The sequence below is a fragment of the Episyrphus balteatus genome, chromosome 2 (assembly GCF_945859705.1).
Source record: "Episyrphus balteatus chromosome 2, idEpiBalt1.1, whole genome shotgun sequence".
In the NCBI taxonomy this organism is placed as follows: domain Eukaryota; kingdom Metazoa; phylum Arthropoda; class Insecta; order Diptera; family Syrphidae; genus Episyrphus; species Episyrphus balteatus.
Window position 1 is genome coordinate 118,157,557 of NC_079135.1, and position 18,063 is coordinate 118,175,619.

General features: G+C 29.0%; 1 protein-coding gene across 2 annotated transcripts in view; it reads right to left on the minus strand.

Annotated features, from left to right (window-relative positions):
* Window positions 1–18,063, minus strand: part of LOC129909813 (chitin deacetylase 1) — a 74,837-nt gene that overhangs the window by 42,394 nt on the left and 14,380 nt on the right. The window contains exons 1-3 of one of the 2 annotated variants that reach the window (XM_055986911.1): window positions 6,535–6,631; window positions 5,837–5,928; window positions 5,401–5,512 (exon numbers count right to left, since the gene is read on the minus strand). In XM_055986911.1, the coding sequence (XP_055842886.1) occupies window positions 5,401–5,512; window positions 5,837–5,928; window positions 6,535–6,550 (220 nt within the window). In that variant the 5' untranslated portion in view covers window positions 6,551–6,631. Of the gene's footprint in view, window positions 1–5,400; window positions 5,513–5,836; window positions 5,929–6,534; window positions 6,632–18,063 lie in introns of those variants that run through there. The other variant, XM_055986910.1, reaches the window with a different exon arrangement.

The following is an 18,063-nucleotide window of genomic DNA, read 5'->3' on the forward strand; positions in this document are numbered from 1 at the left end:
ATTTGTAGGAAATTTTGAAAATTTATTTTTTGTTTTTCTTCTTTTTGCCAATAAATTCAACGGAAGTATTTAAAAACAATCATATTCTCGTAGCTGTTTGCCATTTATGACAAAGGACAACGAATTTTGAGTTGACAGTTTGGAAATAAGAGTATGAATTTAACTACTTTATTTCAAGCGGGTTTTGAAAGATAAGGAGTTTCTGGTTTAATGCAAATAATTCAATTTTTTTTTTGACAAGATGATAATCGAATTTTTTTAAATACAAACAAAATAAGATGATTTTTTTTGTTTCTATTTAAGTATGTGTCAACTATTTAGGTTTAAAAACATCCATATAATCGATAAATCATTTACCTATCAAATAATGCATTTTCCAAAAACTGCAACTTACATTAAATATTCAAATTATTTCCATAAAATGATTATACGATACAAAGTCTCCAATCAATTGAGTTTACACAAGGTAAAAAACATTTGAGAATTCGTTTTCATATATTACGAAAACCCACAAGAGAAACCAGTTAAATTTCAAATACATTACAGTCTTTGCTTTTGGTTTAGAAATGTATATTGACTATGTCTGTCTATCAGACTGACACAAAGAATATTGACTTTAAAGAAAGACAAAATTCCCGCAAAATCTCTAGTCTACAAAAAGAGCATATTTGAATACGACAAAAAAGAACTCTAATAGTTTAAGTGCTGTTTGGAGACAAAGTAAATTGAAATCAGTTTGAAATTTCATCAAAGAAAAGAAGCAGTACAATGACCGTCTCGGGGGTATACCAACCTTCATAGAAGAAAATGTCCTTGGAAATAGATAAATAGATGTCCTTAAGGTAGGAATTCTTTGATATTACACTCGATTTCACTTAAATAAAGTCTGTTTCTCATTTAAAAAAAAAAAATAGATATCCTGAAGTTATTGACAAAGAAAATTAAACATTGAATGTGGAACTAAAAAGAGTAACCTATTGGCAATCTACTATATCTAAACGATTGTCTAAGAATGTTCACTTAAATAATGTATCAAATCTGAGTGTCTTGATTGTGTTATGTGCATTGAAGTCTACACACAACAGTACGCTGTGAAATGCAAATTATTTCACTGTCACAATGTCACTATAAAGAAGATCCTTTTTATTAAATAAAATTAAATAAAAGATAAAGAACTTCTTATACTCATATATTATATGTTGTTTATTTAACAAACGTTTTCGGGAATTCTTCCCTTTTTCTTTTTCAAATTGAATGGAATATGTTCTCACCTGATGATAAAGAAACCTCTTCGATATATTCGAAAATGCAGTAAAAGAAATTTTTACTTATTTTTCGAATTTCCTGTTTCAATTTTAAAAAGTATATCTAAGTACCTACATATACATAAGGATGTATTTATGTTTCTACTGTTTACAAAGTAGTTTTATTACCCAAAAAAATTCTTTAATAACCAAAATAAGTATGAACCATTTGAAAATTTTATACGAAATTGTTGGAAGTTTACTGTGCTTTTTCTCTACCTTACAAGAGGAAGTAAAAAAGGGTTTTACAATGGTTTGTAAACGAAATTCTGATGAAGTGTTGGAGATTTTCTGCATGTGTAATGTCTGTGTAATACATAAGCAAAAGATGCCCTTTAGTAGACCAAACGCAAAAAGATGTATTTTTGGACCACTTTCATTTGGTTTCAGTTTTTGTATGTTTCCATAATTGCAGTTGGGCTGCTGTTAATTCCATTAATACCATTAATATATTTGAATATTTTAAATTAGTGATATTTTTTAAAATGTGTAGGTATTTAGTTCAATTTTTTGTACAAAAGGCATCAATAGCTAATTTAAAATGGAACTTCAACAACTTTTTTACAGTGAAGTATTTGATTTTTAATTAGTAAAATTCATTGGAAATGTCTATATAAAAATAAAATTTTGTTTAATGTTAAAGCTTTTTATACATAGCATATAATATGCAAACTGGTAAAATAAAGTAGCTACGTTCATAATTTTGTGTCAGAAAGACAGGCATTTTCTTTACGTCCCATGAATAACATTTGATACATAGAAGTTTTCTGCACCGTATTTCCAGCGTTCATGAATCATATATGATCATAAATATGAAAAATATACTACGTCCCTACATAAATTGATTCAAAATGTTCTCTACGTCCAAACTTTTTTTGTGGTAGAAAGTATTGCGACTGACTCAGATATGAGGCAAAATGCTTTTTTTACCATTAATAATTTTGTTGCTTTGTTAAAAAAGAAGTTTTACTTTGTGTTTACATATGATTTATGGACGTAGTAAGTGTTCATATCATATGAACACGTCCTAGGAATCAAATATGATTATTGACCAAAAACGATATAAGATGATTGTTATAGTTGGTCTCATTAAAAATGATTATACACTCTAAGAACATGTAATAAAAATACTCAATTTAGATTAGATTGAAATTAGCAGATCGTCTATTAATCCAGTCAAATAAGGGTTTAACCTAAGAATGAATACTAATAGAAATTTTTTTGCTCAATACCTTCGTTTTGGCATTCTATAACATACCTCAAAAATCTAGAAAAATCTCATGTCCGCAACTCGCGATTTTCAAGGACAAATCGCGAAATAGAGAGGATGGTATTATATACACATAATGATACATGATATCAAGGTATTTTTTAATGCTGATTCCAAAAAATTTAAAATCAAGGCAATCTGATGTCTCTGAAAAAAGTTATACCTGTTTTTCATCTGTCAACCCGTATTATTATAACAGTTGCTAACTTACTACCGAAAAACCCTTAAAAGTTAGCGGAACCAAATTTTGCATAAAGGTTTCTATATCCATTATCATTAAAAATCAAAGCAATGCAATGCAAAAAAACATTCATATTAATGACAAAATGGTATTTTTGAGAAAAGGGGAAATTTTGGGATATGCACTAAAAAACATCTAGGTACAATCTTGGAATTAGTGCTAATAGGCTAATTTTTGGATTCTATCTTTGTTTGGATGTTCTATAACTTATGTCGAAAATTTAAAAAATCTCATATCCGCAAGTCCTAATTTTCCTGATTTGAAGATAAGGTGCAGATTTTAAAAAATTGAAAAACTACACTTCAGATATTTGTGTCAGATCAACATGAATAGGTACATTACTTTTCAGGGATGGTCAGATTGATCATTGGAATCAGTGTTAAAAAATACGTTGAAATCATATGGGTTATGTTGGTATAGGTGTAGAAAAAGCTTTGTTTGGTTGACATACATATAAAAAATAAAATTTTTTGGTAGATGGTCTGCCCGACAAAAATGTTTTGAGAATTAATGTGTGAGAGAAATTTTCGTTCCTTCAGGCCCCCCCTGAGAATGGGGGCCCTGGGCACGGGCCCCGTGTGCCCTTATGGTGAAGACGGTATTGCATACTTCTTAACATGCTTTAACGCCGCACACAAAAGTGCAAATAATTTGTAATCCTTGTTCATTGTTATTTAATTTTTTTTATATTTCCTTGTTCGTTTTAAATTAATTTACTAATTAGAATATACAAAAAAATCTCATTGAGGAAAAATGAGTTTTCTTAAATATATTTCAATTTTTATTGCAGTCATATTTAGGGGGTGTATAAACCTACAAAAGGATATTAAAATTATTTCTGTGATTTTTTGTATAAAATACATATATCCGTTATTAAAAATACATGTTCATGACTCACAATTGCTTCATGGACGCTGTAAACACGGTACAAAAAATAATTTATGTTCAAATGTGATTCATAGGACGTGGTATTGATGTTTTTTTTTTCAAGCAAGAACGTAGAGATGTTTTTTTACAAGTTTATATAGAGACGTAAAATAATATTCGTTTAGTAATAATGTTGAATCATATATGATTCATGAACGTAGGAAACATGGGAAAAAATACAATTCATGAATCAGAAATGATTCATTGGACAGTGAAGTTGTTAAGATGTTCCTTAGCAAAAGGAATTAAAGTTGTTTTTTTAATTCAAAATAGGAAAACCTATGTATTTTTAAATGTTTTTGACCTCGAAATAAAGTAAGCCATTAAATTAATCAATGATTTATTTTTCTAAAATTGTAGGAATCAATTTTTTAAAAAACAAGTTTTTGTATACAAGCATTTTGAAACAATAAGAAAATCTTAGATATGCCATTCTGATGTAATTATCAATCCAGATCTTAGAAAATTCATGATTTCGTTTTGAAAAAATGATTTTTCAAAAAATAAAAAAACACTGTTTTGATAATTTTGAACATTTTTCCTAGTTCTTAAAATTATATAAACTAAACACTTTTGTACAAAAATATTCGCTGAAAGCGGTTAAGTCGTTAATGTCAGTCATAAATCAAGAAAACGGATCACAAACGTATACCTGGCCCCAAAATTTGCTTTCAGCTCTTGGACCTAACTCTACCTAGTGGAATTGTTTTTTTAAGTCTGGTAGATGTTTCTGGTAAAATTACCACATCCACGATAGGTATTCTTCATCTTTAGATCCTTTTTATTATGATAGCTTTGCGATCAGAATGATATCATTTTATTTTATGCCAGTTTCATTTAAGAAAGAGATAGCGACAAAAGATGGTATTAAAAACCAGACCTATAGTGAAAACAAAAAGTTTAGCTGTTTTCATTGAGATACATACTTTGAAATTTGTCTTGTTCAATTTATTCACAAAACCTTATTGAAATTATAGAATTAAACAATTTTTATATTTTGTTGTTATATCTGCTCTGAGACCACAGTATCAATTTTTAAACACCACTTTTCAAATAAATATAGTACAAAGAAAATATGGGTCACTGTGGTGTATGTGTACTTTTTTTTATCCCAATTAAAAAAATATGAAAAATAGTAAGTTATTGAAAAATTGCTTGTAGGTACCTGATGAACTAATCGAGCGAGTTGATCTTAAATAACCAAATTTGTGATCTTCTTAATAATTATAATTGGGTGATTCGAAATATTTCATTCTTTGGGTGACTTTTATTTTCAGTAATTGAAATAACTCTTTTTCTTAGATTAAAATGATATATTCTACCACCTCTTACCAAAATATTGCCTGTGAGTAACTGATACACAAAAAACCTGTTTGTAAGAAAAAATGACTTATTTTCCATACTTCTAGTATGGACCCTGTTGAATTTCCTTCTTTTCATGATTTTATCTCAAAAAAGGATTATATTTTAAATCTTTCCATCTACATATCTCTAACAAGTTCTTCTATTCATGAAAGTTAAATTTTATTACTAAAAAGGATAATGTGCATCTATCACCTTGTTCATAGATTTTTACAAAAGAATTTGTTTGTATACATGCATTACATACATATAGATATGTATAAAACCATGAGAAAAACTTTACAAAATAAACTTACTAGTTGGAAGTGGTCCGCAGGTTGCTTCATCCTTGAAATTACAAAATTTGTTGATGTCATCAAAGTATAATCCTGAAGGGCATCGGTTTAAGTATGGAAAACCATCTACACACTATACAAATATAAAAGATGCATATAAGATGATATAGATAAATAGATTGAGTTATATAGAAAATAAAAGAAATTTGAGAGGATTTTCTAAGATAAACAAAATTTATTTTTAGAAAATAATTTAATTTTCTCTGCGGACAACGAAAAAAGACTCAGACAGGATATAATGAATTTTGTGGTATTTTTAGATAGAAAAAAGATAAAATAGTATGGTTTTAGTTTCTTAGAGGACACATTTATATAATAAATTAAATGGTTTCTTTTATTTTTTTTTTTTGCTTATTTTATTTGATGAGTTAGTGGTAAATATTTTAATTAAACAAACCTGGTAGAATCTACGACATGATGCGGGATCTGCAAAATTGCCATTGCCAATTTGAATGGGGCAGATGAATTCTTCTTTTTCTTTTGCTTGTGCTGAAAAAGAAGATAGAAATATTTATTAAATAAGAGAATTTAATAAAGCTCAAAAAAATTATAATTTTTCGATCAAAATAGTTTTTTTTTAAATTAATGTCCTTAATTTTCAAAGTTCTAAAAATAGACAAAATAAATTCAAAATTTTTTATATTAAATTGAAAATTTAACTTAAAATTGCATTTAAGAAATGATATATAAATTGTATCAATTTTTTTATACATATTTTCTCAATTTTCTAAAGAAAAGTAATAATAAAAGTTTTGATTCACACAAAACCTCTGAGGGTTTATTCACTTAACGCAAAATATATTGCAACCTTCAGGCAGGTGCACTGTACCTATACTCCTGGTCCATAATGCAAATCGAATTTACAAATTGAAAAGTTTTTCAAAAAATAACTTTGTATAAGTCAAGTATTGTTTTATTTCAAGGCAAAAAATTTATCAAAACTCTTTCGAAACCTCAGAGTTCTTCTTTGGTTACTGGTCGATTTTTAAGTGGGAAAACGTCTTCTATAAGTTTACTCCAAAATATAAAATATTGTTTTGTTTGTTTATAGTTTTCAAATGTCCAAAACACGTCTACAAACACGTTAGTCATTACCTTGTTTATTTTCCATACTCAGAAAATTATTACTTTTTCATGTCCTTTTTTTATTTTGAAAGTTTGCCCGGTATATTGAATTAAAAACTTTATATTCACTTTTTTGCTTCAAATATAATTTAGAACAACAAAATTTGTACCAGAAATATATTTTAGAATCGTGTATAGGTTATAGGTGAATTGCATGAATAAGTTAGATTTTGTGTTTGTCAGTATGGAAAGTTTATCCTTTCATAGGAGAGATGGTGTCCTTTTGTCGTGAAACTATATTTAAACAACAATAAAATCAACTTGGAAACTATACAAATATTTATCTGAGAGTAACATGATTAAAAAGATTGTTGATGCATATTTTGTTTGTATTATGTAGAGGGCGCTAAGGTAAAATAATTCTATACACATTAATATGATATATCATAACAATGGCATGTGCAATGGATGATGTGTTTTCCAGGAGTGGATTTCTCGTGATCTATTTCATGGGCACAACTTTGGTGAAATTTTATCTGGACTTTGTTACTTAAATAAGTTGATGAGCATTTAATATTCGGGAAGGATACAAATATTAAGGATTTGCATGATTTTTTTTAGGGTCTGATTTTCAAATTTTCAGAAAATAAGGCTCCAATTAGGCTTCAATCCATTCCTGATAGAATAAATTAATTTAATATAAATCATCACCTCTATAGAAAGTGCAACATTTATGATTATTCGAATGGAAAATCAAAAATACATTTTTGGATGCATTATACAAAAGCAGAGGATATGATAGAAAAAGTAAACCATAAAAAAAGAATTAAAATAAACACAAAACTGCATCATAATAAAGTTTTGAAAAAAATAACTAGCAGTTCATTTAACATTTTGATTCATTGACTCGAATGACTTTTATATGTTTATTATTTTATATTATTGTATGGTTTAAGCAGTAATCCATGATATCTGCATAGACTTTATGGAAAATGTTTTTTTTTTGTTTTATTTTATATTTTTAAAATTAATATTTGCAAACTGAATGATAAAAAAAAATTGAACTTTCAGTTAATATTGAATTTTTTTTTTGTGTTTTGTGTTTCAACTCTTTAATTTAATTTAATCAATTGCACCCTTACAATATTGTTATGTAATTAAAGAATAATGCTTTTTTATTTAATACTCTATTTTGTAATTGAATAATAAAAGGTTTAATAATGAAAGACCATAAGCGACTTTATTTGCTAGTAAAAAAGTAATTAAAATTACAAAAATGTGTTAAAATAGTAGGTATAAAATAAAAAACTTAACGATTAAAGTAATAAAATTAAAACAATTCCATGGTCTCTGTATCAATCTGTTTTTTTTTTTTTTTTTTGATGCAGACGACTTTTATGGTATTTTAAAAGTTAATTTTTTTGATTTTGTTTTATCTTGCTTATAACAAATAAATCTTATATATAAAAATGAGTTCCTTTAGTGTGTGTGGCCGATAAACTCGCGTTTGGCTGGTCCGATTTTGGTAATTTTTTTTTGTTTGAAAGGTATTAATATGTAGATGGTTTGTATCAAAAAAAATAATACCTTTTCTTCCATCTTTACATAGCTGTCAATTTGTACGAGTGAAAACACACTCTCGATTTTTAAAAGTTTTAACTTATCTTAATTTGTTAGCAAATTTATTAAGACAGGCTTCAAAATAATTATTAATTATTATCGTTTAAATCCTGACTTTGGCATTATTATTAAGATAACGACATTTGGACCTGCCCCGATTTACAAAATGTCCCGATATTGTTCCGAAATTCTGTTTTTTAATCCGGCTTTGTTTGAAATCGTTCGGCAAGAAAAAAATGTGACTGCGTAATGAATCACTATTAATGTGCAGCAATTTCAATTGATTTTGAACAATCATATTCATCAAACATTTTGATCTTTTTTAATACCGTTAAAACAGAAATATAATGTTGAAATGTCAATGAAAAGTAAGTTTTTGAAACCTGAGATATAAGACATTGATGAAAATGTTTTTTGTTCTGTTTACACTTACGTTATTTATATGTAGGTATTCGAGCTGTGGTTAAGAGGGCTATTCTCTCTCGAAAACATTTAATTGAGGTGACATTTACTTCCTTTTTGTGAAAATATATTGCCACTTTTATTATTACACGTGTATAAATGAATAGTAAAACTACCGGCCCAAATTTACAAAACATGTTTTTGAGATATTTTGTGGCGTCTTGATATTTTTAAGCACTACAACTTTTGTTAAGCATGGAATACACGGTACAATGATCGTACCGATTATCGTACAAAATTTGAATCGCATTCGATAATTGTATCGTATGTGTGCACCAAAGTATCCGCTGTACCCATATCGCACGGTCGAATGCTGATGATGGAAAACAAGAGGTAGTATGCGATTGATTAGATGGGGGCTGTACAGTGTGTGTGCTTTCAATTCACATTTGATTTAGTTTTTGAAATTATATTTTTTTTACAAACAACCAAATAATGGATAAAAATGAGAAATTTTTTTTGACAGTTAATGAAATCGTAAGTAAATCACATGGTGTATGTTAACGATATCGGTACAACGTAAATCGTGTGCGACGATTGTATCGTGTATTCCATGCTTTAGAGTTCAGAAAATTGAAATCTGGTAAATAGCAAAAGCTTAGAATTTCCAAAATGAAAAACTTCCAGCTTTCCAGATATAAAGCTGTAAGCCTCAATTTATTCACACTCCATTATATTTTAAGTCCGCATTTAAAATTAGAAAACTGTCAAAACATGGAATTTTTACCATCCGCAAAAATGTAGGAAATAAGTTTGTTTGGTGTCCCGATTTGTCCTGACTTTTAAAACCTATTGTCCCGACATTAATATTATTTTATCTGGCAGCCCTAGGGCAAGAACGTTTTAGTACTACGTTGTATGAAAAAAAAGTAATATTGGCAACACTTGCAATATAAAATAAGTGCCTTTTAGTAGGATCGACCACGTCTGTAAGTTTTACCAAGTTCAGTTGAGGCGCCGAAGAATTATGGTAAATTTTGTGATTTTTCATCAAATTGTTATTGTTCATGACTGTGAAAAGTCAGTTGTATTTTTAACAGTGAAAAAATTAAAATTTTTTTCTTTTTTTTATAATAGAAAGTCAATATTCAAAAGTATTTTCTGCGAAAGAAGAAGTCATAAAGATAAATTTAAAAAAAATAATCCAGGACATCAGATATGATATGACTCGGCAAGACTGCCCATGAGCAAAATTGGAAGCTCTGGTAGCTTAAAAAAAGTTAAAAAAGAAGTTCACCGTTAAATCTTCCAAAAAACTAAGCGACAAGAGCCAAATAATACTGTAAGTCACTTACACTATTATTTAGAAGTATTATCTGAGGAAGAAGAATTTACAGACTTTATTTTTAGGTACTTGCAACTGTTTTTTAGATCAAAGCCAAAATATTGTTGGATTAAGTGCAAAATGTGTACCAAATGGAACCATAAAGTTCGATTTTGTTCATAATTGCACTCAGCGAAGCGGGTGGGGTTAGCTAGTACTATATAAAATTTCTCAAGTATTTTAGTTTTCTTCAGAAAGACTTGTTAAAAAAATGTTTCTTCTTAATATGGGCAATCTTAGCGAAATGTAGTATTCAAATTAGTTCAACATGCTTGTTTGTGAATGTAGATAGAATTTATCGATTTATACGTGTCGTTATTACGTCAAAAAGTTTTTTTTTTCGAAGATCATTCATTGACAGTAGCTTACAAATTTCTTTAATTTTTTACTTTCTATCAAACAAATCGTCGGTGAAACCAGAAAAGTGTGTAACTCCATTTTAGCAAATTTTATAGGAGAGCAAAAAACAAAATCGTTTTGAAGGCATTGGTATGAGTTTTCATTTTCTAATTTGCTTATAAAATAAAAACTATGAACTTTAAGGAGATTCTGAGTTTAAGGAACGGTAGATATTAGGTGTGTCTAACAGATGGCATTCAAATCTAATTTTCAGAAAATTTGGAGTTACACACTTTTCTGGTTTCACCGACGAAATGTATAAAAGCTGATTTAAGAAGATTCCAATGGCATGTCAACACAGTTTGAGTATTAAACGTACACAAAGTCTCACAAAGTCGACAAAGAGACTTTTAATTAAAATATTATAAATGAAAAGTTTTCACAAGAAATCCTGTAACAAAAATCATATTTATTTTCCTCCAGAAATATGAGAAATAAAATTTCGAAAAACCAATTTGTATCTTACTTCTTGCACAAATTCATTGTGAATTAATTGTCCTTAAATAATGACTGCATTAATTTATTTAATAATTTTTAATTATTAAGTAAAAACTTCCAGTTTGGCTACATTAGATATGTAACTTTTGTCAGAAACACAAAATAACCTAGGAACCTTGGATGTCTTATAGTGAAAACAGCAAAACAATTTTGTCAATTTCTAACACAAATTTAAATAAGTAAAAAATTACTTTTTTTTTTTTTTAATTTAATTTCTATTACTTTGAGAATTTATGTCCGTGATTTATTGTTATATCTATTTCTTGGTAAAATTATTTTTAGACGACTTTTTAATGTGATGGTTAGACTGTCACCTCAAAAAAGTCTTGCCGAATAAAAATCTCGTATCGCAGTGTTTGTTATCAAACTCCTCCGAAACGCATGGACCGATTTATATGAAATTTTGTACACATATCGGATAGGTCTGAGAATCGGCAAACATCTATTTTGTATACCCCTCTAAATTGTTAGAATGGTCGAGCCAAATTTTTTTTATATGTTTTCAGAACGATTTTTATGAAATTTTTTGTGCATATCGGGTAGGTCTGACAATCGGCCATTATCTATTTCTCATACCACTAAATGGTTGGGGTGGTACAAAATTTGTTTTTAAATATATTTTTGGAACGATTTTTATGATATTTTTTTGTGCATATCCGTTAAGTCTAAGAGTCGGCCAACATATATTTTCATACCACTAAATGGTAAGGGTGGTCCAACCAACATTTTTTTAAATTTTTTTTGGAACGATTTTGTGGGCATCTGTGCATATCGAGTAAATCTGAGAATCTACCAAAATTTATTTTCATAAAATTAAATTTAGTTAGTGGAATTCCTCAACGAGTAGCGCACCCGGTTTTTGTTATTTTCGATTTTGTTAACTCTCCGCTCATAAAAAATTGAAGAAAGCCAAAATCTGTTAAAGGTAAAAAATATTTTTAAAGTGGAGTTAAAATGAGCATAAGAAAGAGCAAGCCACCTACACAATCTACATATGAGCCGTCGACTTTAGTCGCCGACTTGAGTCGCCGACCATATGGTAATTATGTACATACATCTACCAAATTTTTATATAAAAATGTCAAAATACTGTATTGGTGTCGATAGTAATAAGGAATTCATAAGTAACATAGATTTAGCTAAAATTTATCTTCCACACCTACTCAGTGCATTATTTACATTAGACTGGTTAAAAACTTGGTTAAAACTTACGTTTCGCTCAACTCAATAATTCCATGCAATAAACTATCAGAACAAATATGTCCCATAAATTCGATTTACTCAGAACCACATGCAAAATATTAAAACAAACAATTCGTCAAACAACAAAGTGAACATACTCTCATCACTAAAACAACATCGCACCACTAACACTTATAAAATAACTAATTGCCGATTAACTCAAGTATCACTCGGATATCTTGACACAAATACTTACCCTCTGATTCACCCTAAATAATAGCGTTGTCACCTTATAGTTTGTATAAAAGTACACTCAAATACTTGTAACTACTTTTGTATTGGATTCTTGAAAACTATCTCAAGTTCCATTCAGCTACTATCCCATCATTTACATTATCGTCAAAAAAATATATAGCTTCAAGTACCTAACACAAGTTCAACAAAAAGTACTTTTGAATAATTCAATTTGAAAAAAGGTGGCTGATCCGGTATATAAATCTAACAATGAATCTATGTGTAAAAAGCTCGCGATGCCAATTTGGGATGCTGTTTGTTTATGATCTGCAAAGCTTACAGGGTGGTCTTGAAAAATTATATTTTTCTACTTGTTGTAAATTTTAGTTAAATCAACAACTTGTGATAGCCATCATAATGGAGATTAGATTGTATTAATTCTTTTTAGACTCTCTATCTGCCAAAGGATCAACTTTTATATACGAATCATCGTTTTCATGATGTCACAAAACTGTCAAAAATGATACCAAAAATTATGCACACTCCAAAATCAATCAGAATTTTGAAGTCCTTCATAAAAGTTCATGATTAATTTGAATGCTCCTTAAATTTTTTTATCATTTGCTAATTACAAATATTTGTACGAAAATTCTAAAATTTCTGAAACACCCTGTTTCCAACATTCCACACACAGTCACTCTACTAGATCTAGACAAACAAACTCGCACTACTTGTCTCTTAACGGTTGAATGTCATTTTCGATGACACTTGAGTGTGTGTCAAGAGATTTGTTTTCGCCCGCTTTATGGTTTTGTCCACTTCCACGCTCTTACCCTTTACGTTATTGCGCTCCAACTGCACACACCGATGCGATGACACTGACAAAAAAAAAATTATTCTATCCCCACATCATGTGCAACACTGGACGATGGCGACAATTAAGTAGTAGCCAACCTTGCAACAGAGAGTGCCAAATGAAAATTCTCTTCTACTTCCTATACACCTCTTCAAGCTTCAGCCAGCGCAACGTTCCGACAGAAAGATAGGTAGGTACGAAAACAATTTAAATTCAAAAAATCCACGAAAGAAAAAAAAATACATATAAACACATATACATACATATAAAACAGTAGTGTCAGATACCGGTGTGGTGTCAAGGAACAAAATTTATAAAAAAAAAAGAAACAAACATCCACTTCTCAAGTGGACACATAAAGTAGAGTCCTTTTCTAGAGATAGGTGTCCTTGCTAAATATAATGAAAGTGCATATGGCTCTGCACACTTATTTTCACTTCACCAGCATCTGGTCAGTGCCTAGTGTGCAGTCTGCAGTGTTGTTGGGCATTTGACCAATTTTTAGGATATTTTTTTTCTTTTTTTGGTCATATATGGGAGTTCTCATGTGAATTTTTTTCGAGTCCTTTTTATGGTACAAAAAAAATCTGCATCCCCTTTCTATCCCCTTACCTAAAAAAAACCTAAGTTCTGGTGCTTGTACGCATAAAAATGATATATTAGATGTTGAAAGAGTAGTCATACCTTACCTTCGTTTGTTCCACCGCATACACAAATGTATATAGTGTCGAGGCAAAGGACTCCACTTCACTGTTTGGTTATACACCTGAGGAGTTTTTTTTTAATTTTTTTTAACGCTTATTTGGTGAAGATGGTTATAGTATAGTTGGTGAAAATTGTTTTAAAACTGGGTCACATGTGATTCATTTGGCAATGTTTCAAGAATGAGGAGGATTTTTTTGTTGTTTTATATTTTTTAATTCGTCATTTTGATGAAGATGAAGAGAAAGATTTTAATTTTCAACTTTTATTTGGTTTTGAGTAGCACTTGGAACATTATTTATTAAAATTAACACTTATATTAAAACTTAAGCAGATGTTTGTTAAAACTTAAGAAATCATATCTTTGTTTAAGGCAAAAAAATTTAAGATTTTATAGGGTAAATAGGGGTAACACGACATTGAACAAAGAGGCTATTTTCTGACCGGTAAGTTGTAAAGAGTTGACTTTTTTTTAAATGGTAGACAAATTTATTCAATAGTTAATAAAGGTATTGACAAAATTAAAAAATTAAATTCAGAACCAAGTTGTGAAGGTTTTTTTGCAGTCATAGACCTTCGACAAAACACTAATTACAGGTACGCAAAATTTTGCACAGAAATTTGAGTTACACCATTAGAAAGACATTAAAAAAAAATTAGGGGTCCAATACGGATTTGGCCTATATTTAACCAAACGTCAAACTTCTTAACTTCATGAAGCTTTTTTACTTTAAGAAGTCCCATTTCTCAGTGAAACTTTCTATCTATGAAGTGTCATCACTCTTTGAAGACTCTTTTCTTCAATAATCATTTTTATCAAAAAAAAAAACAAAACTAGGTTTTATGGTTTTTCTCATATTTCTATAGCCAGAACTGAAATTACCTAAAAAAAAAATAAAATACAGACGAATTGAATACCTCCTAATTTTTGTAAGTCGGTAAAAATGCTTTTTAGTTTATGAAATCTCATTCCTCTTTCAAATTCTTTTCTGCATGAAGAATTTATATTTCATCAAGTCTTATCCCTCTTTGAAGCCTCTTTTAACTTTTAACTTTTAACTTTCCGACAAACAATTTTGGTTCTATACAGCTTTACAGATGCAATTAAGCACTTAAGTATTAAAACATTCGAAAATTTTAAACTGTTGTAAAAGTTTATCAACTTTGAATATACGACTTAATATAGTCTTTAACCAGCAGACGTTTTCAACAATATCTCTCATTTGTCACATCACTTTATGTAGTTCAGAAGTTACATATTGAACTGATGAACAGACAAAACCATTCTTTTTGCTATTCTAAAGTCGGGTAAAAAGGTCAACAGGAAATGGTAACGGAGTTACGAATAACAGCGTTACGCGCGACAGAGTTACGGCCGTCAAAGTTACGCGAAGCCGAAGTTAATCTCTTGTTTGTATTTCCATAATTCTATGTCGTTCCTCGCAATTGTTGCCAACCCAAAAATCACATGTCATAGCTTAACATAACTTTAGAATTCGTAACTCTAGTTTTTCGTAACTTTGGTTTCGCGTAACTTTGACGCTCGTAACTCTGTCGCCCGTAACTCTGGTATTCGTAACTTCGTCGGTTTCCCGGTCAACAGTTTTAGCCTCTAATACAGCTCTATGAGAGGGGCAATTTGTCCATGTTATCCGTATTGCCATCGTACACTTAAACTAAAAGTGATTTGTTTAAGATAAAGCCTTCTGTTCCATAAGCATTGGGCCAACTCATAATTACCAGACATAATATTTCTGAGAAATTCTTCGATTGAAAACAGATTCTTCCTGGGAGGTCTACAAAGGATTTTCGCTCCAAGACTCATCGAATTCTTGTATGAAAATTTTTTCAGTTATACAATCGGTTACAGTAATATTTCTGAGAATAGGCTTCACATTTCCTCCTTTAGCTTTTCGAATGAAAATATTGTTGTCAATGCTTCTGATGAAAAGTTTGGGTAAATAACCGTCCTCGTACTTTCATTAAGTACAAATACGATTCACATATTTCCGAAGAATTTTCCATATTTTAATTAAAGGTTCCTTTTTGGCCAATGTACAAAATTTCAGTTGAAAAACAGACATCGATTAATATGATATTATGTGAGGAGCCTTTGTGTAAATTTTATACTCAACTAATAAATTATTGTGCTGAAAAACTGTAAGACAGGAGATTGGGACTTTAAAAAAAAATATTGACTGATATTCGGATTAATATGTAAATGTTAAGAAAAGTACACTGCTTTTTTCAAGGACGTGGGCAACAAAATTTAATTTTATTTTTCTTTCTCAAAAAATTACCCATCACCAGTTTTAAAAAAAAATTGCTTATCGATTTTTAGAACTCTTAATTCTCTCCTCGCCTCCTTCTTTTGTATATCTTTCGATAAATTGACTTGTCTATTTATAAATCATCAAGTCGTAGAATATTTTGCTCTTTTCCTATTTGATATAATTTTATATGTTTCCATAAAACATAAACAACAATTTTTTCTCCACCTTGAAAATACAAAAAAGGAAGAAAACTCAAGCTAAAGACAAAAATCTTAAGGCTCATGAAACATTTATGAATCGATATTTTTTTTGTTCCAGTATATACCAAATGGCCATATTATTATTGGTACATATAAAACAACGATACTGTATTGGAAGGAAGAGGAAAGAAGAAACTAAGTGCAGCTATAAAGACGTTAAAATGGTAACTCAAATCAAATGGCATAAAAAAAAGGATGAATTTTTGGTTAAGATATAAAAAAAGCTGAAAAAAAAAAAAAACAAATCGCAGGACACGTTTTATGTGATTTTAAGCCCAAATAATGTTGTTTTTTTTTTTTTTTTTGTAAAAATGTATACAATGTGTATAGATACGATCGAATGTTGTTAGCACAGGGCAAACAAATAAAATATAGTGTAGGAGTTTTTTGGATAAAATAAAGTGTCTTAATGTTTGGGGTTGGATAATAAGACTATACTTACATATTCACATATTCTATGGTTTTATGTTTTATAATCTAAATATATTATTTTGAATTTATATACCTACAGAAAAAAATGGCCTTGCCGGGTTATAGACTATTGTAATATATTTTACTCTAATGTGTTTTATTTTTTTTTTTCAGGGGTCGATGACAATAAAACTTGGTATCTCATCAGGCAGACATGAAACATAAACGATTACATTAAAACAAGGTTTGGAAGGTTTACCAGAAGGTTTACGGACGATGATTTTACGTAATAACGTTTTAAGAAAACAGGTTTTGTGCTTTTAAAATGTATCAATTGAAGCGTTTATTTATTTAAAACAATCATAATTTACAAGAAAAAGCTAAAAAAAATTACATTTTTTCTTTTCTCATTATATTAATTTTTTTATTTTAAAAGCTTACAAAAAAATTATACCATTAAAAAGCCAAATATTTTTTCTAAATAATAAAATCATTTTTAAATTTTTACAATGCGCAAAAAGTATTAAAATAATTTATTAAAAAAAATAATTTCTTATGACAAAAGTGAAAAAATCATTTCCATCACCCAAAAATTCATTTTTTTGACATAACAACCTATAATAAATTTTATACCAACTTAAAGCTTATTGCTTCAGATCAAAATATATATATCGATCGATCATTTTTCATCAAAAAAAGCAAACAAAAAAACATATAATTTTATGTTCTCACGCTGTTGAATCAATTTTTCTTATGACGTTTCAATCTTATTTCTGCGATGCCTAGAAAAAAAGTTAGAATTTCTTAAAGCAAACCATGTCGAAATTCCAAACTGAGAAATCGGTACTTCCCACACTGGTGGCTGTTCATGAACAACAGATCTACCCAGGTGTTTTGAGGTATTTCGCAAGTTTTTTTAATTTAACATTGTGTAGCTTGTAGTGAATGTACAGTTATGTGTGATATACCAAATGAAAGGTAACATCATCAGGATGCTCAATAAAGTTGAATCAAATTTGTATTTGCTTTAGATAAAAAGATAGAACCTGTTGAATTATAAAACTTTATTTTACCGTTATCTCAAAATTCTGTCTATTATCTATCTACAATATAAATTTCATTTACTTATCTGTTGAACAAAAAAAGATAAAAATAAAAAACGGTTAAAAAAGGTAAAAAAAACTTGGACAAAAAAACTTGTTTTTCCCGTTATTCGGTCAAAAATAAATTTTGAAATACCAATTTTTTGCACATGTATGCGCACAGTCATAGACTACATGTTCTATAAGCTTGAGATTTTTTGAATGCTAAAAAAATTTTTAAAAAATAAAAACTCAT